Consider the following 19,763-nt stretch of genomic DNA (forward strand, 5'->3'; position numbering starts at 1 on the left):
TTTTAACTTCTATGGTGGTTTAAATGAATTAAAACACTTTCATCTTGTACGTCGTAGTAATTTTAAGTGTTAAAATATTACTTGGTAAACACTACACAATATATTGCTTGATAAACTTTCAGTAGTCATCTTATTATAATGTTAAAATTGTAATGGACTTTTAGTATTAGCCTAGGCATACGTTGTGAAGTGAATCTGATCTCGTGCACACAGAGTGTCTGACAGAAGGACACTGAAATTAGCTAAGTTTCATAAATTCATTTTTAATCTTCCACAGCCTGAGAATTTTCTTTCTTTCCAGCTATTTGAATAAGATACTGGGAGCTCTTATGTTCCATATAAATATCATTTAAGAAGTAAGGTCTTGTCATTGAATGGTTCTGAACGTCTAAGCACATCTTTTCCAAGTAGTTTAAAAACGAACAAAATTTAGTGAGGTGTCTAAAACATCTTTCATATGGCTTGAGACAGCCGCGGTAAGTTCATTATCATCACATCACTACTGCATGTACTTTTTACAAAACTTAAGGTCAGTATTAATGCTTAAAGCTTAATATTGCCTAGCAACATAATTGTGTCTTAAACAGGAAAAAATGGAAAGCTCAAAATCTGTTATTGGCTCCATAATTTGTTGTCAGATACCTTTATAAATTTAAGTAACATTCATCTTAAATATTTTCGTTAAGGATGTGAATGAAAATTATGCACATTTGGAGAACATATTAATGAGTGGAACCCTCCCACTCAATAATTTATTTGTATTAAGATGCGCGTGAGTTCTGTAGAAGTAAACAGCTTGTTATTATAGTATTTTAGGCAACTTCCACATTTATTTTGCTTTTTTCATAGCGAGTCTCCAAATCATATCATAACTACACTTAGCCAGGTAACCTTTACAATCACCGTAGTGAAACACAAGCATTTTTATATGGGAACACAACTACTTTTTGTTAGTGCAAAGCAAATGTATTGAATAGTTTAGCAGAGATGAAGAATACTATTCCTGCTTACTGAAACAGCAGGAGAAAAATAGACACATAGGATAACAGTAGTTTTAGCATTAATAAAGCTACTCAAGGTAGCATAGAGACTTCATTAACCATTAATTATTGCAACTTGTCGCTTCATCAGAATACAAGGCCCAGTTCTCCTCTGCTTGTGTTTTTATGTTGTTTTTACACCCGAGTAATATGAGTATGCATTTTATGCAATCAGAAAAGTAACATGTTATGCCCATAGTATATGGGTATAAATAGCTATGCAAATTGGAAGAGAATAGAGATTGCGAGGTTTTTTAATGACCAGTGTCATGACCAAATTGCTGGGTCACACAAACAATAAGTGAGTCAGCAATTCAGGTGACGCTCTTTCCTTTAAGTTTTTCCTTACAGTAAGCTTTTTTTGGCAGTCTTCCATCCAGCTACTTGCTACATGCATCTGATATATGACATCGGAGAGAGCAATGGTGTATGTGGTAAATTACTCAGTATATATAGTGAAAATTGAAGCTTATTTTGGAAAACAGACATGCTTCTTTAATATATTATAGGCTAAGTTTGCACAGGAACTAGTGTCAGTTCCCAGTTTGACAAATCATTCTGTGATTTCAAATGGAGTTGAGCGCTCCTACTCGGTGATCAGGAAATGACGCTGTAGTGACAGTTACTTTATGCCATTGCTTACAGAGAAGTTACTGTGAAATAGTACAAGTTTCCTTCAGTTATGCAGGTAAGCCTGTATTACAACTCTCATAGAAGGAAAAAGGTCCTTTGCCACAATTCCACATTCAAAGAGTTAAACCTGATAGCAGAATTGAGTGCAGAAGAAGCTGTTTTAGAAAGTCATGGTTAAAAACAAGCCTTTATGATAGAATTAAGGGCCTGTGTTCCACATCCTGTAATTAATCGCTAATGATGTAAGAAATCTCACCGAAGTCAACTACACTACTCAGAAGAATAGGGATTACTTGCATGAGTAACTGCTGTAGGTCTGGATCAAATAGATTTTTTCAGTCTACTTTACGCAGCTGTTAAGCAATTTTTAAAAAGTCACAAAATTACAAAATTAATGCAAAGCGAGTTTTTCTACATTGTTTCTGACTTTTCAAAGCTCACAGTACTTTAAGAAGTACCTTCCTCTAAAAATAGGTGATGACTACATTAATGATTACCTATGTTCTCACTGAAATATAGTAAGATGTTTAAAGCTGTATACAAATTGCATGTAAAGTTACATTCTACTATTTGCACTTAAATGATGTAACCAAAACATTTCTAATAGTATTCTGTTATATGTCACAGAACACATTATAAGCATGACCAGTATAATATATACAGGAAGATAATATATATTGTATGTGGGATTTTAATATCCGGTAATGATTATATTGGATAATCTTAATTTTTAAAGAATGCTATCAAAACATTATGGCACTTTGGTAGTCTTATCATACTGGTTTAGTTGTTATAATAAGTATCAATTATTCAGGTGTTTATATTGATTATGTTTGCACAGACCTGATGATTATTATTTATGTACTAATGAATTTATTTTCTGTATTCTAAATACATTTGTAGTAAGTTTACTGCTGTTAAAAATTCACTATATTCACAAAATGGAGTAGATTTACTGGGCATTACTCCACGAGGAAAGCTGTATACCTCCTCTGATTAGTAGTAGGTACTAAGTAAGGTGTAGGCTATAGGGTCTGCTGTCTGCAGTTCGTAATGTGGCGTCTCATTTTAGATGTTTCTGTTTGTAGGTGACCAACAGGAGGCAGCATAAGATCTGTCTTAATTAAAACAGACTGAAACCAGGGATATATTTGACAATATTTATAGCTGAACATTATGCTCAATTTACTTTTTTTCCCTTCTAACATCCAATAAAGCATAGAGTTTTGCTCCTGCCTGGGCTCTCCTAGTATGTGGAGAGTATGATACTACATGTTTGCCGAGATGTTCATTCTTTTGTGAAATAAAAGCGCTGAGCAACTGAATCCTTCTCGGGTCTGATTTTTTTCAGTGAGTTTCAAAACACAGAGAATCTACAGTGTTTCTAAGGAGGTTAACTACTTTTTTTTTTCCCTTTCTTTTTTCAACTGGAGAACATTTTGAATGTCAGATTATAACCAAGAATGCAGTTAGTGTGCATGAAAACTGTGGAGAGGGGTTTTTTAATTATCCTTCGACCATGCATTTGCATATCCTTTGTATTTCAGTTCGCTGCTTCCAAGCTAAATTTGATTTAGTCTGCTGAAAAGTTGTAAGTTCACCACTGTAAAGTGCTCGTTTAACTTGATATCTTTTTTAATTGGATCCATCTAGCACAGATTGATATATATGTTTTTTTTAACTTAAAAATATTGCAAATGGTTAGGTATTTATATTGACTGAAATGGGATTCTATACTACTTAGAAGTCACTTTAAATAAAAGGAGATATAAGCTATTTAGTCTCAAATTCGTGTGCAAAGGGTGCAGAAATGGCATTAATACCAAGTGAGGGAGCCCCGCGTTGTCTTCTGTTCATCCAGAACTTGAAATTGTGACCTTCAAACCTCTGTATAGATAAAATAGAGTTATAGCAATAAAAATTAACCCGCCAGTGCTCCAGGGCCTTCACCCCATAGCTAGCAAAAGCTCTCTAATAGTGGCATAACAATAGGGGGAGAAAGTGGAGCTATTTGGAATTACACGCGCAGCTACCCTAGAAAATCATATGCTTCCTAGTTCAAATTATGCTAATGGCCACTAATCATATTTAGTGTTTCTGTGCTTCACAATAAAAGAAGAGATACTCAATTAGGTATAATTAGCACTAACTATTTTTGCAGACTGGTGGAGATTCCGACTATTAATGACCTTCACTCTCAATCATTCAATACTTGCACCAGAATGTAGTTTGAACTAGCTTGCAAGACCTTTAAGGCACCTTTGCATCTCTATTTCTGAGCACTGTCAAAATAATGTAAATTGAAGCCTAGTTCATCCATAGGCCTTAGGAAGAAACATCCCTGTATAATTCATTGCCAGCAATGTGGCATAGTCCCACCACCCTACCCCGTACTGTTTTCCTTCTTAGATTTTTATTATACTCAGTACACAATGGGCAAGTATGGCACCTAACTATCATTATCTGTAAGTAAACTGATAAATCCATAGCCTTTCCACACGTAGCTTCTACATTTTCAGGAAATTCACTGCCAGAATTGTTGACTGAAACTGGGAAATACCATTTTAAAGGAGATTTGTAGTTTGATCGTTAACAATTATGATCACTAGAAGCCATATTAATCAAATAACCTATTTGTCCAGTGAAAATGCTTAAGTCCAAACACTCAACAGAGCCCAGAACTTTGATTTGAAAGGACCAATAAATGTGGAAAATAATACGTGTGCATCAAGTTTGGCAGAATAGAGGTAGCAAACTTCAGAGAAAACGTATTTTGAGTTATCTACCTGCAAGTAGTGCCTTAAGCCTGCACTAAGATTACGTTACCAAGGCAACAGGACGTAATACAAAGAGCAAGCACGGGACGTTTCATGTGGACAGGCTGATGGGACGAAAAGGAAGAACAGAAAGCTCCACAAAAGCATTTCGCATGTATGTTCTCTTACACTAATAACACGGCTTACAGGAGCACCACTTTCCAAAAGATTTTTTTATTTTATTACAGTATCGCGACAAACGCTATTTCATTATTTTAATCACAAAACCCACAATACACTCAAATCACACAGTTTCGGAAGAAACGCAAATCGCTCTGCCGCCATAAGCCTACTGGCCACACCGGCCCTGGCTGCTGTTTTCGGGTTGCTCCTGCACGGCCGAGGAAAAGCCCACGGGCCAAACCCGCGTCCCCAGGGCGGGCCTGCGGTCACACGGCTCCCCGGGACGCCGAGCCTCCCCCTCCCTTGGAGTCCGCCGCAGAACGCCGCCAGCCTTCCCCTTCTCCCCCATCCCCAGGGGCCCTGCCGCGCCGCGCCGCCCCCTCAGACACGACAGGCGGGACGATAACGCCAAGACCGCCCTGTCTGGCTCCTCCACGACCCGGCGAGACCCCCGCAGCCGGAAGCTCATTGAGGGGAGAGGCGGGCCTTGACAGCCGCTAGCCAATCATCGGCAGGCATCGGGAAGACAAGCAGCGACTGTAGCCAATGCCATCTGGGTGCTGCGCACCGCGGCAGCCCCGCTGGGAGAGCGTTGCAGAACTCCGAGCCTATGTGTGGGATTCCGGCCCGCCTAGCGCGTCAGGGTGGTGAGGGGGCGGGGAGAGGGAGAAGTGGCGGGCGTCGGCCGCCAATAGGCGTGCGGGAAGGACTGACAGGCACGCAGCTCGCCCAATGAGAGGGTGGTGGCTGTTAAAGGGCTGGCGACCCGGAGGGGAGAGTTGGGCGCAGGTGAGTAGTTCGCGCCGCTCCCTGGGGACCGGAGCGGGGCGGGAGAGCGGGCCTGAGGCGGCCGCTCCCTCCGTGGGGCTGCTGCCCGTGCGGGGCGCAGGCGGCCCCCGGCCTCTTTGTGGGGAGAGAGCGGGGGGGCTTCGGCGTTCCCGGCCCTTGAGGGCGGTGAGGCGACTGCCCGCTGTGCTCCTCGGCAGCCCCGCGGGGAGGTCTTCCTCCTCCTGGGAGAGGCGCCGGGCCCCAGCAGCCCGCTCGCGGGTCACTTGCGGGGGCCTTGGCCTGACGGCGTGGTGGGGGGGGTTTGCGAGCCACCAGCTCCTCGGGGCTCAGCGCGGCGGGGGCTCCGCGGCCGCGCCCGGGGCGCTGCCGCCCTCGCAGGGCGGGCTCGGGGCCGCGCCGGCGGGCGGCGGGCCGTGCCCTCGCCTTTGTTGCCTTCCTCGGCCTCCCCGCGGGGCTTCGGGCGCCTCCTGGCGGGACCGCGCCGGCCCCGCTGCCCGGCGTCGAGGTGGTGGCTGGATGGGCCGCCTCGGACCTGGGGGCTGTGGCCGCCTTCATCCCTCCGAAATGCGCGCCCCGCTCGGAGCCGGGGGTTCCTCCCGTTCGTGACCATGCTGGTTTAGGGGAAGGGGAACTTTCGACTGATGAATCCGTGGGTTCAACAGCCTGAATCCACAGCTGTTTTCCAGCCTCGGTACCTTCTCTGTGCTTCCTTAAGTTGTCCTTTCGTATGTTGTTGGTTCCCTTTGTCGTTTGACTTTTCCTGTGCTGAAACCGCAGGCTCCTTGCTGGGAGGACTGTCTGTTTGGTGACGCGTGTTCAGCAGCACCCAGACCCGCCTGTCCTAAAGCCTCTCTTAGTACAAAAGCCTAAGTTGTTCCAAGCCAAGGTAGCCATCCGTTATGAATCACATGCGAAGTTTTCCAGAAAGCTGTAGGTTATATTATCATGCAAAGATCCTCAGACTCTCAAATTTAATTAAAAAAAAATATAGGTAGCAGGTCCTCCTCGTTTAAAGTTTTTCGTTATTATTATTCATCGTAAGCTCTGAAAATTAAAAAAAAAAAAGGCAAAGAAAAAGACAAACCGTCAAGACATTACACTTTTTTTTTTTTTTAAATGTAATGTTTTTCCTGGAGAATAATTCAAGTTTGATGCTAGCAGCAATCCTTCAGTCATGGTGAATGTATGGTTTTTTGTTTGTTTACTTGCTCATTTTGTGGGGGAATTTTTTTGGTTGGTTGGGTTTTTTTTGTCAATCCAGCACGTGGTCATACAATAAGGTGTGACCGAAGGAGACACAAAGACGTAGAGGCAGAATGTGGATCCCTCTGTCATTGATATGTCAAAGTTGTTCACTGTATGTGTGTTGTGTGTTTATGGAGTGTTCAGTTAAGTTTTGCAATACTTGTTTTGTTTTTTAGCCGAACAAATAGCTTGTGTTTCTTTAGTCCAGTGATGAGGACCTTCTCCACTATAGGTTGCTTCTGGCTTGGTAGGGCTCCATCAAATTCATAATTCGTAGCTCCACACTGCAGTCTTTCCTGGAAGACTCTTGCAAGCTTTCTGTTATTGTATGATCACAATTGTTTCTTTTTTTTTTTTTTTTCTAGCCAGCACTTTGCCTTTCTAACCAAACTGTAAAAATAAGCCTTTTGCCATTGCAGCTAGCACCATGCTGTGTGATGGCTGTACGGTTGGTCACATAATGGCTATTCACATCCTTTGTTACTTCCCAGGGATTGCTCTGTCACTGGACAAGGAACAGCTACAGTCTGGTCGTTAACTGATGTCTTCGGTCATGTACCAGAAGTATTTTTGGTCATATAGTTGAGAAGGAATTTTTTTCTTGCAGATGTCTTCATAGTGATGCAAGTGGCTTGATCTGACCAAAAGTTTTTTTTTCACCTCCGCTCTTACCTCCATATACTTTTTCTGAGTGAACTTCCCATCTTTGCAACTGGTGCACTCAGCGTATGCGTTTCATGTTTTAGACTTCATATCAAAGCAAAACTTAAACATGCTCTGTGTCATGTTTTTGTAAATCATGCTTTTCAAAATGATGACAGGGTGTTTTTTTTCTGTAACTATCTAGAAGGTGTACAAATCCTAGCTTATTCCCATTCCTGCCCCTTACATACTTTGAGCATGTAACAGGTCATTTTTCTGCATTAAAAAGTAGTATCCTGGAGGCCATCTAGCTGTGTCAGAAAACAGAACATCCCAAACCTCAGCTTTAGTTAGATAATAATGCTTTTTAGTTAATATATCAGAAAGGTGAACAGTCCCACAGTGGAGTTGATCTAACCCTGGAAGTCAATATGCTGTTAAAACAATTCATTAAAACCCATTTATATTAATAAGTAGGGAATTGTCTTTAATGAGGCAATATACTTTCAAAAAGGAAACAGAGAGGTAAGATGTCCGTACCGTTTGGAAGTTAATAGTTTTGAAATAGTTAGGCTTTGCTGCTGTTTTACTGGGAAATTCAAGGGCTTGTTTCAGGCTCGTTCTAGGGGGAAAAAAAAAAAGTCTAAAAGAAAACTTTACATATTAAAGGAATTGGAAGCCAGTAGTTTCCAAGATAGTATTACAGTTCTTACAGGTTATGTTCTTGGTTTGTGGTGTAAAATCCAAACTCAAGATCAGATTCTTCACAAAGAGTGGCTGGGGAGATTAGACAGATGATGCACAGCACCTGTGCAGGGAGAAGTGGCACTGACCCACAGGGTAACCTGATGTTTGTGTGTTTTAACTCTTAATCTTCTCTGGAGCTAAGGTAGAAGCTTGGCTGGCTGTCTTCCACATTTGTGCAGAATTACATTTAGAAAAAAGATGATAATTTGATTTGAAACACCCTTCCCCCCCCCCCCCCCCCCCGTTTTTTTTTCGTTTTTGTTTGTTTCTTTTCCTGTGATTATGCTCACTTTATCCTGCTGTGCTAGCACTGAGAAGTTTAGGGAGGGCCAGGGTAAATAGGGATACCATACGAATATCTCAAATCCTGTGGTTCCCCCTTACTGGAGAATGACCAGAACCGTGTTCATCCCAGCTGGGGCTAAGTAAAGGACTTAGCTAGTGTGTGTATCTTGAGACGCAAACGGCTGTGATTGAGCAAAAGATTTAGATATTTTAAGAGGCAATTAAGTATCTACTAGTACTTTCAAGAGTTGGACATATCCAGTTGGCAAGTACTTTGGAAAGTCTGACCCATTTTTCCATAGTTGGCAAAAATAGTGTTTAAAATCAAATGTGAAATCCTACTGATTTCAGTAAAAATAAGTGTGACCTTATGAACAGAGGTTCAGTGTCTTGGTAGTGACAAGTCAGAAATACTATCGTTCTTGTGAAACTTGTGTTGTGTGTAAGAACTCTGTGTAATTCTTTTTGTCTTTTGGAAGACCAACTCAAAATGAATACTTCTGAATCTTTCACACACACTCCCCACCCTGAAAACAGCTAAGTGCAAATGTCTGTGTTTCTAAAACCAGTGTAAGATGTGAGTACTCGGTCATTTCTCAGTAACCAGGGATCACAGCTTAATCTATATCTTTATCAGTCCAGAATAATTGTTTTATTAGCAGTGAAGCTTCTAAAGGTGCTCATAATTTGCTCTGTGTGCAGGTAACTTTTCTGAAGAATTTACCTGCTTGGTGACTTTTAAATAAAAGATAAAAACAAAAAACCAACAACAACTTAAAATTGGAATTTGATACATAGGTCAAGAAATTCAGTTGCCATAATAATAGAAAAGCACTAGGACTGTAATTTGTGTTTGAAAAGCACAGCAGGTACCAAATAAATTGATTTACTGCCAGGCAAGTAAATATGGTGCTGCTTCCTTGAAAGCCCAAGTATCTTTTTGTGATAAACTTACAATAATGAAGGTTAAGGGAGATGCTTAAAGATCAGATAAAAGGTCTTAGAAAAATCGTGTGTAGTTCTAGCAGATACAGTGCTGTGTTGTGGTATAAATCTGACTTTTTAAACTGCAACAGGTTGACTTATTTTTTTTTTAGTACTGGTCATGTCAAGTTAAGGGTCTACATTAAAACAGTAGGTTATATTATTTTTTTTTTTTAAATAATTCCCTTTTCTCAAAACCAATTAGTATTTTATTTTCAGAAGGCCAGGAAATTTCATGCATCTTAAACAGCAACATGCAGCTTCCAGCTTGAGTCTGAGGAGTCAGAAGTGCTGGGTAGCTGCATGGGAGCACTGTAGAGTGGTCAATGCTGATACACGCTCATGCTTTATGCAATTGATTTCTTCATGGGGCTCAGTTTTGCATATTTGCTAGCTGGTAACTGTCGGAAGTAAATGGATTCACAGTGAGAGCAATATTTTAGTGAGGAACAGTAGTAAACCAGTTTTCTGAATGCAGTGTTCTGTAAAATATTTCATGCCAGCATGCTTACGTGTTGAGTATGAAAGACTGTTGCTTGATATGGAAACCTCTGCAAGTGAACCACTTACTTACGTTCAGTAGTGCATAGGAGATGAAGAAAAATGTCTAAAATATTATGTGCGTTATCCCTGAAATGGAGAGCTTTGTGTAATGTGCAAAGGTGTATGTTTTAATCAAGTTTAGGAGAAAAACAGGAGAAAAAAATACTTAGTAATGTACGAATCCTGTATAGTGGGGGTGGGGGGAGTTATTTAGGGATTAAGTCTATTAGTTAGTAGCATTTGAGTATATAATCTGTGAGCCGTTTGCTTCACGTGGACAAAGAATCTATACTAGATAAATAGCGAACAGCTTGAAACTGTCACTACTGTATAGTGAATTGTTGGCCTGCTTGGTTTAAAGCCTTTTTAACCTATCTGAAGTGGTAGGTAATGTGGTACAAAATGAAGTTCAAAATGAATCTAAGTCGGACCATTACCAAGTCATCTGTGACCAAGAACCACTTTTTATTCTATCTCTGCTTTCAGTTCTTGGGGTTGATTTTTTTTTTTTTTTTTTAGTAGTATGGTTTGTGGTACATTCATCACTGCATTAATTGTCCTCTGTTTCTCCCACTGAAACTTTCCGCTTTCTGTGCTGAGTTGTCCATAGTCTGTCAGGTGTATTTTGGAGTTTAGCTTTCTTTTCAGCATCAGGCACAGGATCAGCTATTGCTGAGGGTGGAGGACTGGACACGCTTTCAACCTGTCATCACATCTGACATGAGGTGTTCTGCAGTGCAAGGATAGAGGAGGGCTTTACCATGGGCATGTAATAACTTGCTCAATCCATTTCCTGTTAAAACATCTCTAATGCATGACATTTAGAGTCATAAAATGGTTTGGGTCAAAGATCATCTAGTTTCAACCCTCCTGCCATGGGCAGGGACACCTTCCACTACCTCAGGTTGCTCAAAGCCTCATCCAACCTGACCTTGAACACTTGCAGGGATGGGGCATCCACAACTTCTCTGGGCAACCTCCTCAATTTAAAAAATTTCTTCCTTATATTGTTTGAACTAGTAGTTATTTTCTGACATTCAGCAGAATTATTCCAGTTCCTTTTTTTTGTGATTAAGATAAATCAGAAGAACCTCTAAAACTTAAAACTTTTCCCGTGCATTTTTTTTTGTTTGTTTCTGGAAATGGTTTCTCATTTAGAATGTCTCAGAAATTTCAGTCCCCTAAACATTTAATGTTTTTGAAGTAATGATATAACAATTTTAGCTTCTTTTTGAAATAATTTAGCATTCAAACTGAAATGCGTGTATCAAATTTCAGCCTTAAAGAAAGCCCAACTGGCAAAACTCAGAAGGAAAATAGCTGTGGTTTTGTAATGGAAATTAATGGAAATATCAACTCAACCTTAACAGTTTGTGACATGGATATGTTAATGGATTTATAATTCATATGAGATTAGAGAAGGTATCTATAGCTACTTTATATTCAGAGTTTAACAGAACAGTTTTCTTCTGTCAAATGAACGATCAGTTCAAAATGTGCATTCCTTAAATGGTGACTTGAGAGTCAATTTTGTTAAATGAAAATATACAGTGTATACCTTGGAGATTTACGTTGTTTGCTCTTTTTCTCTTAGGAAGCCTGACAAATAGGAAAATACTACAAAGTGAAGAGCAAATTCACTTCACGAGAACCGAACTCTGCTTTCATTGGCTTGTAAATTTTGTTTGTATTAATACACTGATTAGTGTCAGATCATCTCTGTAGTCTACTGTGGTGAAATTATTAGGTTAAAGCTGGAAAAAATGAAACAATTAAAAAGAAAAAGAAAAAGCAATTTTAGTGTTCAGGAAACTCAGACTCTCCTTAAGGAAATCAGAAAGAGGAGAGAAGTACTCTTTTCAAAGCAACTTAATACAACAATTAATGAGATGAAGCGGAAAGCTTGGGAGGAAATAGCGGAGTGTGTAAATGCTGTAGGTGAAGGAGAGCAAAGAACAGGGACAGAAGTGAAAAGGCGATACCTTGATTGGAGAGCACTCATGAAGAGAAAACGTCTGAATGCAAACATCAAAGTAGTAGGTGCTGGGTTTCACCTTCCTTCGTCCAATTTAGATGACTCTCTCAATGAAGACATGGATGAGAAAATGGGATTTGCAATTGAATCTAGTTTCGAATGGCAAAATATCACTGACTTCAGAGAAGCTGGTGGATCTTTAACAGAAATCAAAGTAGAAGAGGAAGAGGAGGATCCGCAGAATTTTGAAGTGAGTGACTGGCATTCATTAGCTATATGCAATATGGCCTTCGTTTCGTTTCCGCGTAAGGCTTTTTGCTGTGTTTCTTCATAGCATCTGTTTCTGCTTTTTCGAATGTGTGAATTAAAGAAACTGTAGAAACAAGTATGTTTGAGAGATGGTATTAAAATCCAGCAACTTGGAAATGTGCGTAAGGCCTTGGATGTTGATTATTAAATTGATATCCCTCAACTCTTGAGTATATATTTGCACGTATATTTTCCATTTGTACGTGCCATAGGTAAGAATTGGTTCAGTCAGTAGAATGAAAATATGCTGTTGAAGGAAACTGGTTATTTTAGTACTTAGACTGTCTGGATGGATGAACAAAGAAGAGAAATGCACCTCTTAAGCAAATGAAAATATATGTTACCCTCAGATACAGAAAGAAATAGAATACTGTTTGCATTTCTTAAAGTGAACCTACGGGAGATGAAAATATTACTTGAATAAGTCAGCCGTTCCTCTCTGTCAGAATTTTAGTGTGAATTTGCCAAGCAGCTGTGGATCCTGTAGACAGGTTGTTCTAGTAGTACCATGACTCTCCTGAAGTAGGCAGCCAACTGGAGTAAAGTCGAATATTTGGATAGTTTTGTTGTGCCTGTACAAATATGTAGTTCTCATTTAAAAAAGAAATACTCAAACAGTTTTGGTTTGGGTTTTTGTTTGAGGAGGTGGGCAAGCAACTCCTGTCTTAACTCAGTTGAGATGTGTGCTGGGAAAATATCAGCATAAGCTGTTAAATGATAGTGGGACTACCCTCTGACAACTGCTGAACAGTGTCTGTCTGCTCTAATGCTAGAGGATTAGCGGTGCCTCTCCTTGTCTCCCACTAAGTATGCTGCAAAAGAAAAGCAAACTGAGGAAGACATGGGTTCAGAAAAATCTTAAAACAATGATCCCTTTTGTACTATAAATTTGTAGCACATAAGGGCTATAATTCTGCACCAGTTATTACAGTCTGCCAAGAGCAATGGTCCTAACCACCTAGTCATCTGTGTCAGAAATAGCTTCACAACAAATGTGATAATATGAAATTGGTTAAACAAATCCTGTTTATTGACCTACTTAATACCGTTCGAAGGGTTAGGAGCATGTGAAAAATGTCAGTGTTACATGTTTTTTAGAAATGGAATCCTCAAGTTAGCCAAGGCCGGGTTAGCTTACATACCACATAGCCTATGGATTCAGCTGCTCTGATAAGTAGTCACAACAGATTCCTGGTGGCTTACATAGATGTCATTCAGCTATATGAAAAGTGGGAACAGCATATGCTTTTTTAGATCCAGTTTTCTGTCAGTGGTTCTGAATGCTCTGTAATACCTATCGTGTGATATTTTCTGTATGTTTTTGCATGTCCACTGACAAACTGATTTTTCCAGTTTTCATTACTAGACATTATTTTATATATAAGCGTGTTTCTCTACCTGTGTAGTGGCAGAAAACAGTCTTTTGATCTAACATGGTTATTTAACAGCACGTTAGTTAAACAGTTCTGAGTAGCTTTCAAGATGAAAAAAACCAATATGTCCTTTTCAGTCAAGCTGTGTGTAACAAATTTATTCTTGCATAAAGACTGGAGTGTAATTCTTGTCTATTGCATTCCTCTCTACAGTTTCCTATTGAGGAAGAAGAAGAAATTTTGTCATCGGTTTTGCCAGATTCGAAAAAGGAGAATGACCTACCAGACTTCCCCCACATTGAAGAGTTTGGAAATCTAAGCTCTGCTCAAGCTAGGCTAGCCTATGAAGATTCTCACTTGCTTCTAAATCTGGAGAAGCAGAAGGTGGAGCTGGAGAAGCAGCGACTAGACATTGAAGCTGAAAGGTTACAAGTAGAGAAGGAGCGCCTGCAAATTGAAAAAGAACGGTTGCGTCATGTTGACTTGGAGCGTGAGAGACTTCAGATTGAGAAGGAGCGACTTCAGATCGAGTGGGAGAAGCTCAGACTAGAGACACTGCATGCTGAAAAACCTGCCCTGGAAAATGACCTCGCCCAAACAGAAAAAAACATCATGCAGCCTCTGGATCTAGAAACTGAAAAGTTAAAACTTGAAAAAGAACGTTTGCAGTTAGAGAAGGAGAGGCTGCAGTTCCTCAAGTTTGAGTCAGAGAAGCTGCAGATTGAGAAGGAACGCTTGCAAGTGGAGAAGGAGCGCCTTCGAATTCAGAGAGAGGGTCACTTGCAGTGAACTGCTTGACTGAAGCTTCAACACTAATGTTTTGATGTTTGTAAAATAGAGGTAGTTCTTTTCTTAATACTGAAACTGTCCTAGAGGCTTAACATTCTTCTATCCGGAGTTGAATGTTGATGTTAAACTGAAAAAGAAAGAAAAAGAAAAAAAAAAAAAGATGGTGCTCAATATGTCAGTGTGCCTACATAAATGAGCTAATGTGTGAAATTGCTTTTCAGTGTATCAGAACTAAGTGTTGCGTTCTCTTGTCTTCAGTATTGTATTGTATTAGTTTGGTGTCCTCCTCTCATAGATGCATTGAGAAGAATCAAAGCTGAACCTTGTACATTTTTCACTGTACTAACAGTAACAAAGGATCAGAACAAATCAACATAACGTTGTGAGGACATGGTGCTGGCAAGAGCACGCACAGTCAATAAGTATAAGTTAGGACGCAATAACACAGAGTCATGACGTGATTGATTCATTCATTTCCCCTTTTTGTTTTTGTCCACCCTGACCATTGGAAAAAAATGTTAAAAGAATTACGTAAAAGTACAAGTTGAATTCACTGCAGTTGTGTTTACTGTTGTTCCATGGCTTGAACTGAGTGGGAGTGCAGAAAAGAGCATTCTTCCTCTTGCATGAAGCATTCATACTAGATAGTTACACATCAACCATACCTACTATAAGCTGGACCGTTGGTTGCACCAGGTCATTAATAATGAATCATTATATTGAATACAGCACCTGCTGTAGAGTAGCACAGGGACTTGCTGATTGATCAGGTGTGCTGTCTGACAAGTCTGTGACAGTCCCCCGAAGTAAATTCTAGAAATAAACCATGTCTACCAAAGACAGTAGCTGGTGATGGGAGCCTTGGGAGTGGAAACAGAGAGGCTGAGCACAGACTGAGGAGCACTGAGCTTTTAAACACGAATACTCCTGATGTTAATTCTGCCTGGCCAGCACTGAGGTCCTGTCTGTGAGGCAGCCAGAAGAGGCTTCTGTGGCCGACGCCATATAGTATGTTTTCATTGGACAAACAGAAATGGTCAGTGCTGAACTGTCAGTATTTTTCATAAGCGATGTATTTGTTTAAAATAATAGAAAGTTTCCTTTTTTTATATTATTTCATATGTTTAAATCTCAACTGAGCCAGATGTCACATTTCTCATCTTTCTGCAAGTAACTATCTTTTGTTGACTCCATTTGAAACCTAGGACTCTGAGAGTAATAAATCTGAATATATGTTGAGTGACTTACATGGATTCTTGTGCAAGTAAATATATTTATACCACTACAGGATTACTTTTATTCTGCAAAGAAAATGTTATTTTTTTATTACTGAAACAAGTGTGCTTCTACAGTGGAAATAAATTTGACTACTACAGTCCAAAATTGCTCTTGAGACCATGATTCTTCACAGAGAAACAGGGCTACATATGGAGAGAAACCTGGATGCTCAACGCTGCAGCACCCCGTGGTTACTGGTGCCTGTATTCCCTAGGTAGTAAATCAGAGACGTGAGGCATCTCAGAGTAGGACTTAAACCAACCAGCACTTACCTGAGAAAGGGAAAAGGAAAGAAACACAAAGCAGCTGGATAGAAATGCCTCAAAGGGAAGTGTGTCTGATATTCTTCTTCCTGAATGTGGTGGGTTGACCCTGGCTGGATGCCAGGTGCCCACCAAGCTGCTCTTGTCACTCCCCTCCTCAGCTGGACAGAAGAGAATGTAACAGAGGTCTCATGGGTCAGGATGCAGACAGGGAGATCGCTCACCAATTACCATCATGGGCAAAGCAAACTCAACTCAGGGAAATTAATTTATTATCAATCAAAGTCAGAGTAGAATAATCAGAAATAAAACCAAATCTTAAAACACCTTCCCCACAGCCTTCTCTTTTTTTCTGGGCTCAGCTTCACTCCTGATTTTCCGTACTTCCTCCCCTGCAGCAACATAGGGACAGGGAATGGGGGTTGCAGTCAGTTCATCACGTTGTTTCTGCTGCTCCTGCATCCTCAAAGGGACTTCTCACACTCTTCCCCTGCTCCAGCATGGGAGTCTGTCCAATGGGAGACAATGCTCCATGAGCTTCTCCAACATGAGTCCTTCCCACAGGCTGCAGTTTTCACAAACTGCTCCAGCCTGGGTCCCTTCCATGGGGTGCAGTCCTTCAGGAGCAGACTGCTCCAGCGTGAGTCCCTCAAGCGGTCACAAGTTCTGCCAGCAAACCGGCTCCAGTGTGGGCTTCTCTCTCCATGGGTCCACTGGTCCTGCCATGAACCTGCTGCTGCACAGGCTTCCCATGGGGTCACAGCCTTCTTTGGGCACATCCACCTGCTCTGGCATGGGGTCCTCCACAGGCTAAAAGTGGCCATCTGCTCCATCGTTAACCTCCATGGGCCTCACTGTGGTCTTCACCATGAGCTGCAGGGGAATCTCCAGTGCCTGCAACACCTCCGCCTCCTCCTCCTTCACTGACCTTTGAGTCCTTAGAGTTTTTTCTCACATATTCTCACTCCTCTCTCTGGCTACTCTTGCACAGCAGTTTTTCCCCTTCTTCAGTAATTTTGTCTAAGAGGTGCTACTGCCATCACTGATGGACTCGGCTTTGGCCAGCAGCAGGTCCATCTTGGAACCAGCTGGCATTGGCTCTATTGGACATGAGGGAAGCTTCTAGCAGCTTCTCACAAAAGCCATCTCTGTAGCCTCCCGCTACCAAAATCTTTCCATGTAAACCCAAGATGCTGAAATAAAGTGACAAATTTTCAGCTCCCTGATATGTATCAAACACATTTATATTAAAAATACCTTTCTGTGATTTGGAGAAATTACTTATCTTTCCCTTTTAAAACATGAGAGGCAGAATTTAGGAAATTTGTCAGGATTGCCTAGTGCATAGAACGTTTACCCATGTCATAGAATGATAGAATCATTTAGGTTGGAAAAGACTTTAAGATCAAATCCAACTGTTAATCTAGCACTGCCAAGTCCACCACTAAACCATGTCCCTAAGCACCATATCTACACGTCTTTTAAATACCTCCAGGGATGGTGACTCCCCCCACTTCCCTGGTGTCTAAGTGGTGTAACACATCGCTAACTATTTCCCCTTGGATTATGGGAGCTTCATTCTGCTCCTTGTCCCTGTCTTCCAGCTCAGGGGAGGTGGGTACCCAGAGAACAACTGGTCTTCCTGTTAAAGACTGAGGTGAAGAAGGCATTGAGTACCTCAGCCTTTTCCTCATCCTTTGTCACTATGTTTCCACCACATCCAATAAAAGACGGACATTCTCCTTAGCCCTCCTTTGTTGCTAATGTATTTGTAGAAACATTTTTTATTGCCTTTTATGGCAGTAGCCAGATTAAGTTCTAATTCAGCTTTGGCCCTTTAATTTTCTCCCTGCATAACTTCATGACATCCTTGTAGTCCCCCTGAGTGCCCTGCCCGTTCTTCCAGAGATCATAAACTCTTTTTTCTTGAGTTCCAGCCAAAGCTCTGTTCAGCCAGATCAAACTTCTTCCCCCTGGCTCGTCTTTCAGCACTTGAGGACAGCCTGCTCCTGCATCTTTAGGATTTTATTCTTGAAAAATATCCAGCCTTCCTGGACTCCTTTGCCCTTCAGAGCTGCCTCCCAAGGGACTGTGTCAACCAGGCTCTACACAGGCCAAAGTCTGCCCTCTGGAAGTCCAAGGTAGCAGTTCTGCTGACCCTTCTCCTTACTTCTTCAAGAAACGAAAACTCTATCATTTCGTGATTGCTATGCCCAAGATGGCCTCCAACCATCACATCACCCACAAGCCCTTTTCTGTTCACAAACAACCGGTCCAGCGAGACCCCTTCCCTGGTTGGCTCCCTCACCAGCTGTGTCAGGAAGTTCTCTTCCACATGCTCCAGGAACCTCCTGGACTCTTTCCTCTCTACTGTATGGTATTTCCAGCAGTCATCTGGTAAGTTGTAGTCCCCCACAAGAACAAGGGCTGGTGGTTGTGAGACTTCTCCCAGCTGCTTATAGAATATTTTCTCTGCCTCTTCATCCTGGTTGGGTGGTCTATAGCAGACTCCCACCATGATATCTGCCTTGTTGGCCTTATTCCTAATTCTTACCCAGAAACAGCCAATCCTATTGTCGCCATCATTAAGCTCTAGACAACCAAAACACTCCCTAACATGCAGGGCTACCCCACTGCCTCTCCTTCCTTGCCTATCCCTTCTGGAGAGTTTATAGCCATCCATTACAGCACTCCACTTGTGTGAGTCATGCCACCGTGTTTCTGTGACTGCAACTATATCACAGTTTTCCTGGTGCACAATGGCTTCCAGCTCCTCCTGTTTGTTGCCCATGCTGCATGCCTTGGTGTAGATGATATCCCAGACAGTGGGATAACTAGGATTTCATGATCACTTTGTCCTGAGGTGATTGATTTTCTCAATAACTATTGACTGCCAAACAAGGTGAACAGGAACAAGGGACAACATAGCCAGCTGTGCAAGAGGTAGTGACCTGAAGGACCAAGCCAGGACAGAGAACCTTCCTATGATCTTGTTTGTAAGAAGTGCTTGGCCAGGAAGGAGCAGATGTCAGTCTGCCTCACGACTTCTGACTGCCCCTGTTAAAAGAAAAAGGAGGGTAATTGTCATAGGTGATTCCCTTCTGAAGGGAACAGAGGGGCCAATATGTCGACCAGACCCAACCCACAGGGAAGTCTGCTGCCTCCCTGGGGCCCGCGTCAGGGACGTCACTAGGAAACTCCCTGCTCTGGTACGGCCCTCTGATTATTATCCATTACTGGTAATGCAAGTTGGTAGTGATGAGCTAACAGAGAGAAGTCCAAAGGCCATCAAAAGGGACTTTAGGGCATTGGGGCGATTGGTCGAAGGGTCAGGAGCCCAGGTAGTGTTTTCTTCAATCCCTTTAGTGGCAGGAAAGAACATAGAGAGGAACAGAAAATCAGATTTGATTAACAGATGGCTCAGAGGCTGGTGCCACCGACGGAAATTTGGTTTCTTTGATCATGGGGAGGCTTTCCCTGAACCAGGTCTGATGGTACCGGATGGAACATGCCTTTCTCAGAGGGGAACCAGGGTCTTAGCTTAAAAGCTAGCAGGGCTCATTGGCAGGGCTTTAAACTAGATTTGAAGGGGGAGGGGGGGAATATCAAGAATGATAAAGATATGCTGGAAGTACCCGTAGAACAGAAGAAGGGAATTCCAGCCCCTCCAGCCAAGAAGTCAGATTCATACTGCAGTCAGCATGGCACCAGTGCCAGCACTGAGGGTCCAGAGGCTGGGGAAGGATCGCAGGTATGTTCAAACGAACTTACACTGCCGTCCAAGAGAAGCCCTGTCGCTCCAGCCAGCGAGTCGGCTTTGTCGGAGGCCCAGCTGAAGTGTATGTACACCAACGCACGCAGCATGGGAAATAAACAGGATGAGCTGGAGATGCGTGCACATGAGCAGGGCTACGACCTTATTGGCATCA

The 19,763-nt window shown here is 41.8% G+C and overlaps 1 protein-coding gene across 1 annotated transcript; it reads left to right on the forward strand.

Moving 5' to 3' along the window:
* Nucleotides 1–11,600: 11,600 nt before the first annotated feature.
* On the forward strand, nucleotides 11,601–14,300 carry MSANTD4 (Myb/SANT DNA binding domain containing 4 with coiled-coils). Its single transcript, XM_009985041.2, has 2 exons — nucleotides 11,601–12,072; nucleotides 13,718–14,300. The coding sequence occupies exons 1-2, from the start codon at nucleotides 11,611–11,613 to the stop codon at nucleotides 14,291–14,293; spliced, it is 1,038 nt and encodes a 345-aa protein (XP_009983343.1). The 5' UTR covers nucleotides 11,601–11,610; the 3' UTR covers nucleotides 14,294–14,300.
* The last annotated feature ends 5,463 nt before the right edge of the window (nucleotides 14,301–19,763 follow it).

Source organism: Tauraco erythrolophus, chromosome 1, assembly GCF_009769465.1.
Source record: "Tauraco erythrolophus isolate bTauEry1 chromosome 1, bTauEry1.pri, whole genome shotgun sequence".
Taxonomy (NCBI): domain Eukaryota; kingdom Metazoa; phylum Chordata; class Aves; order Musophagiformes; family Musophagidae; genus Tauraco; species Tauraco erythrolophus.

Coding starts and splice junctions, on each gene's coding strand:
- MSANTD4 (XM_009985041.2), top strand. CDS start 11,611: ATGAAACAATTAAAAAGAAAAAGAAAAAGCAATTTTAGTGTTCAGGAA. Junction 12,073..13,717: donor AGGATCCGCAGAATTTTGAA/GTGAGTGACTGG, acceptor TCCTCTCTACAG/TTTCCTATTGAGGAAGAAGA.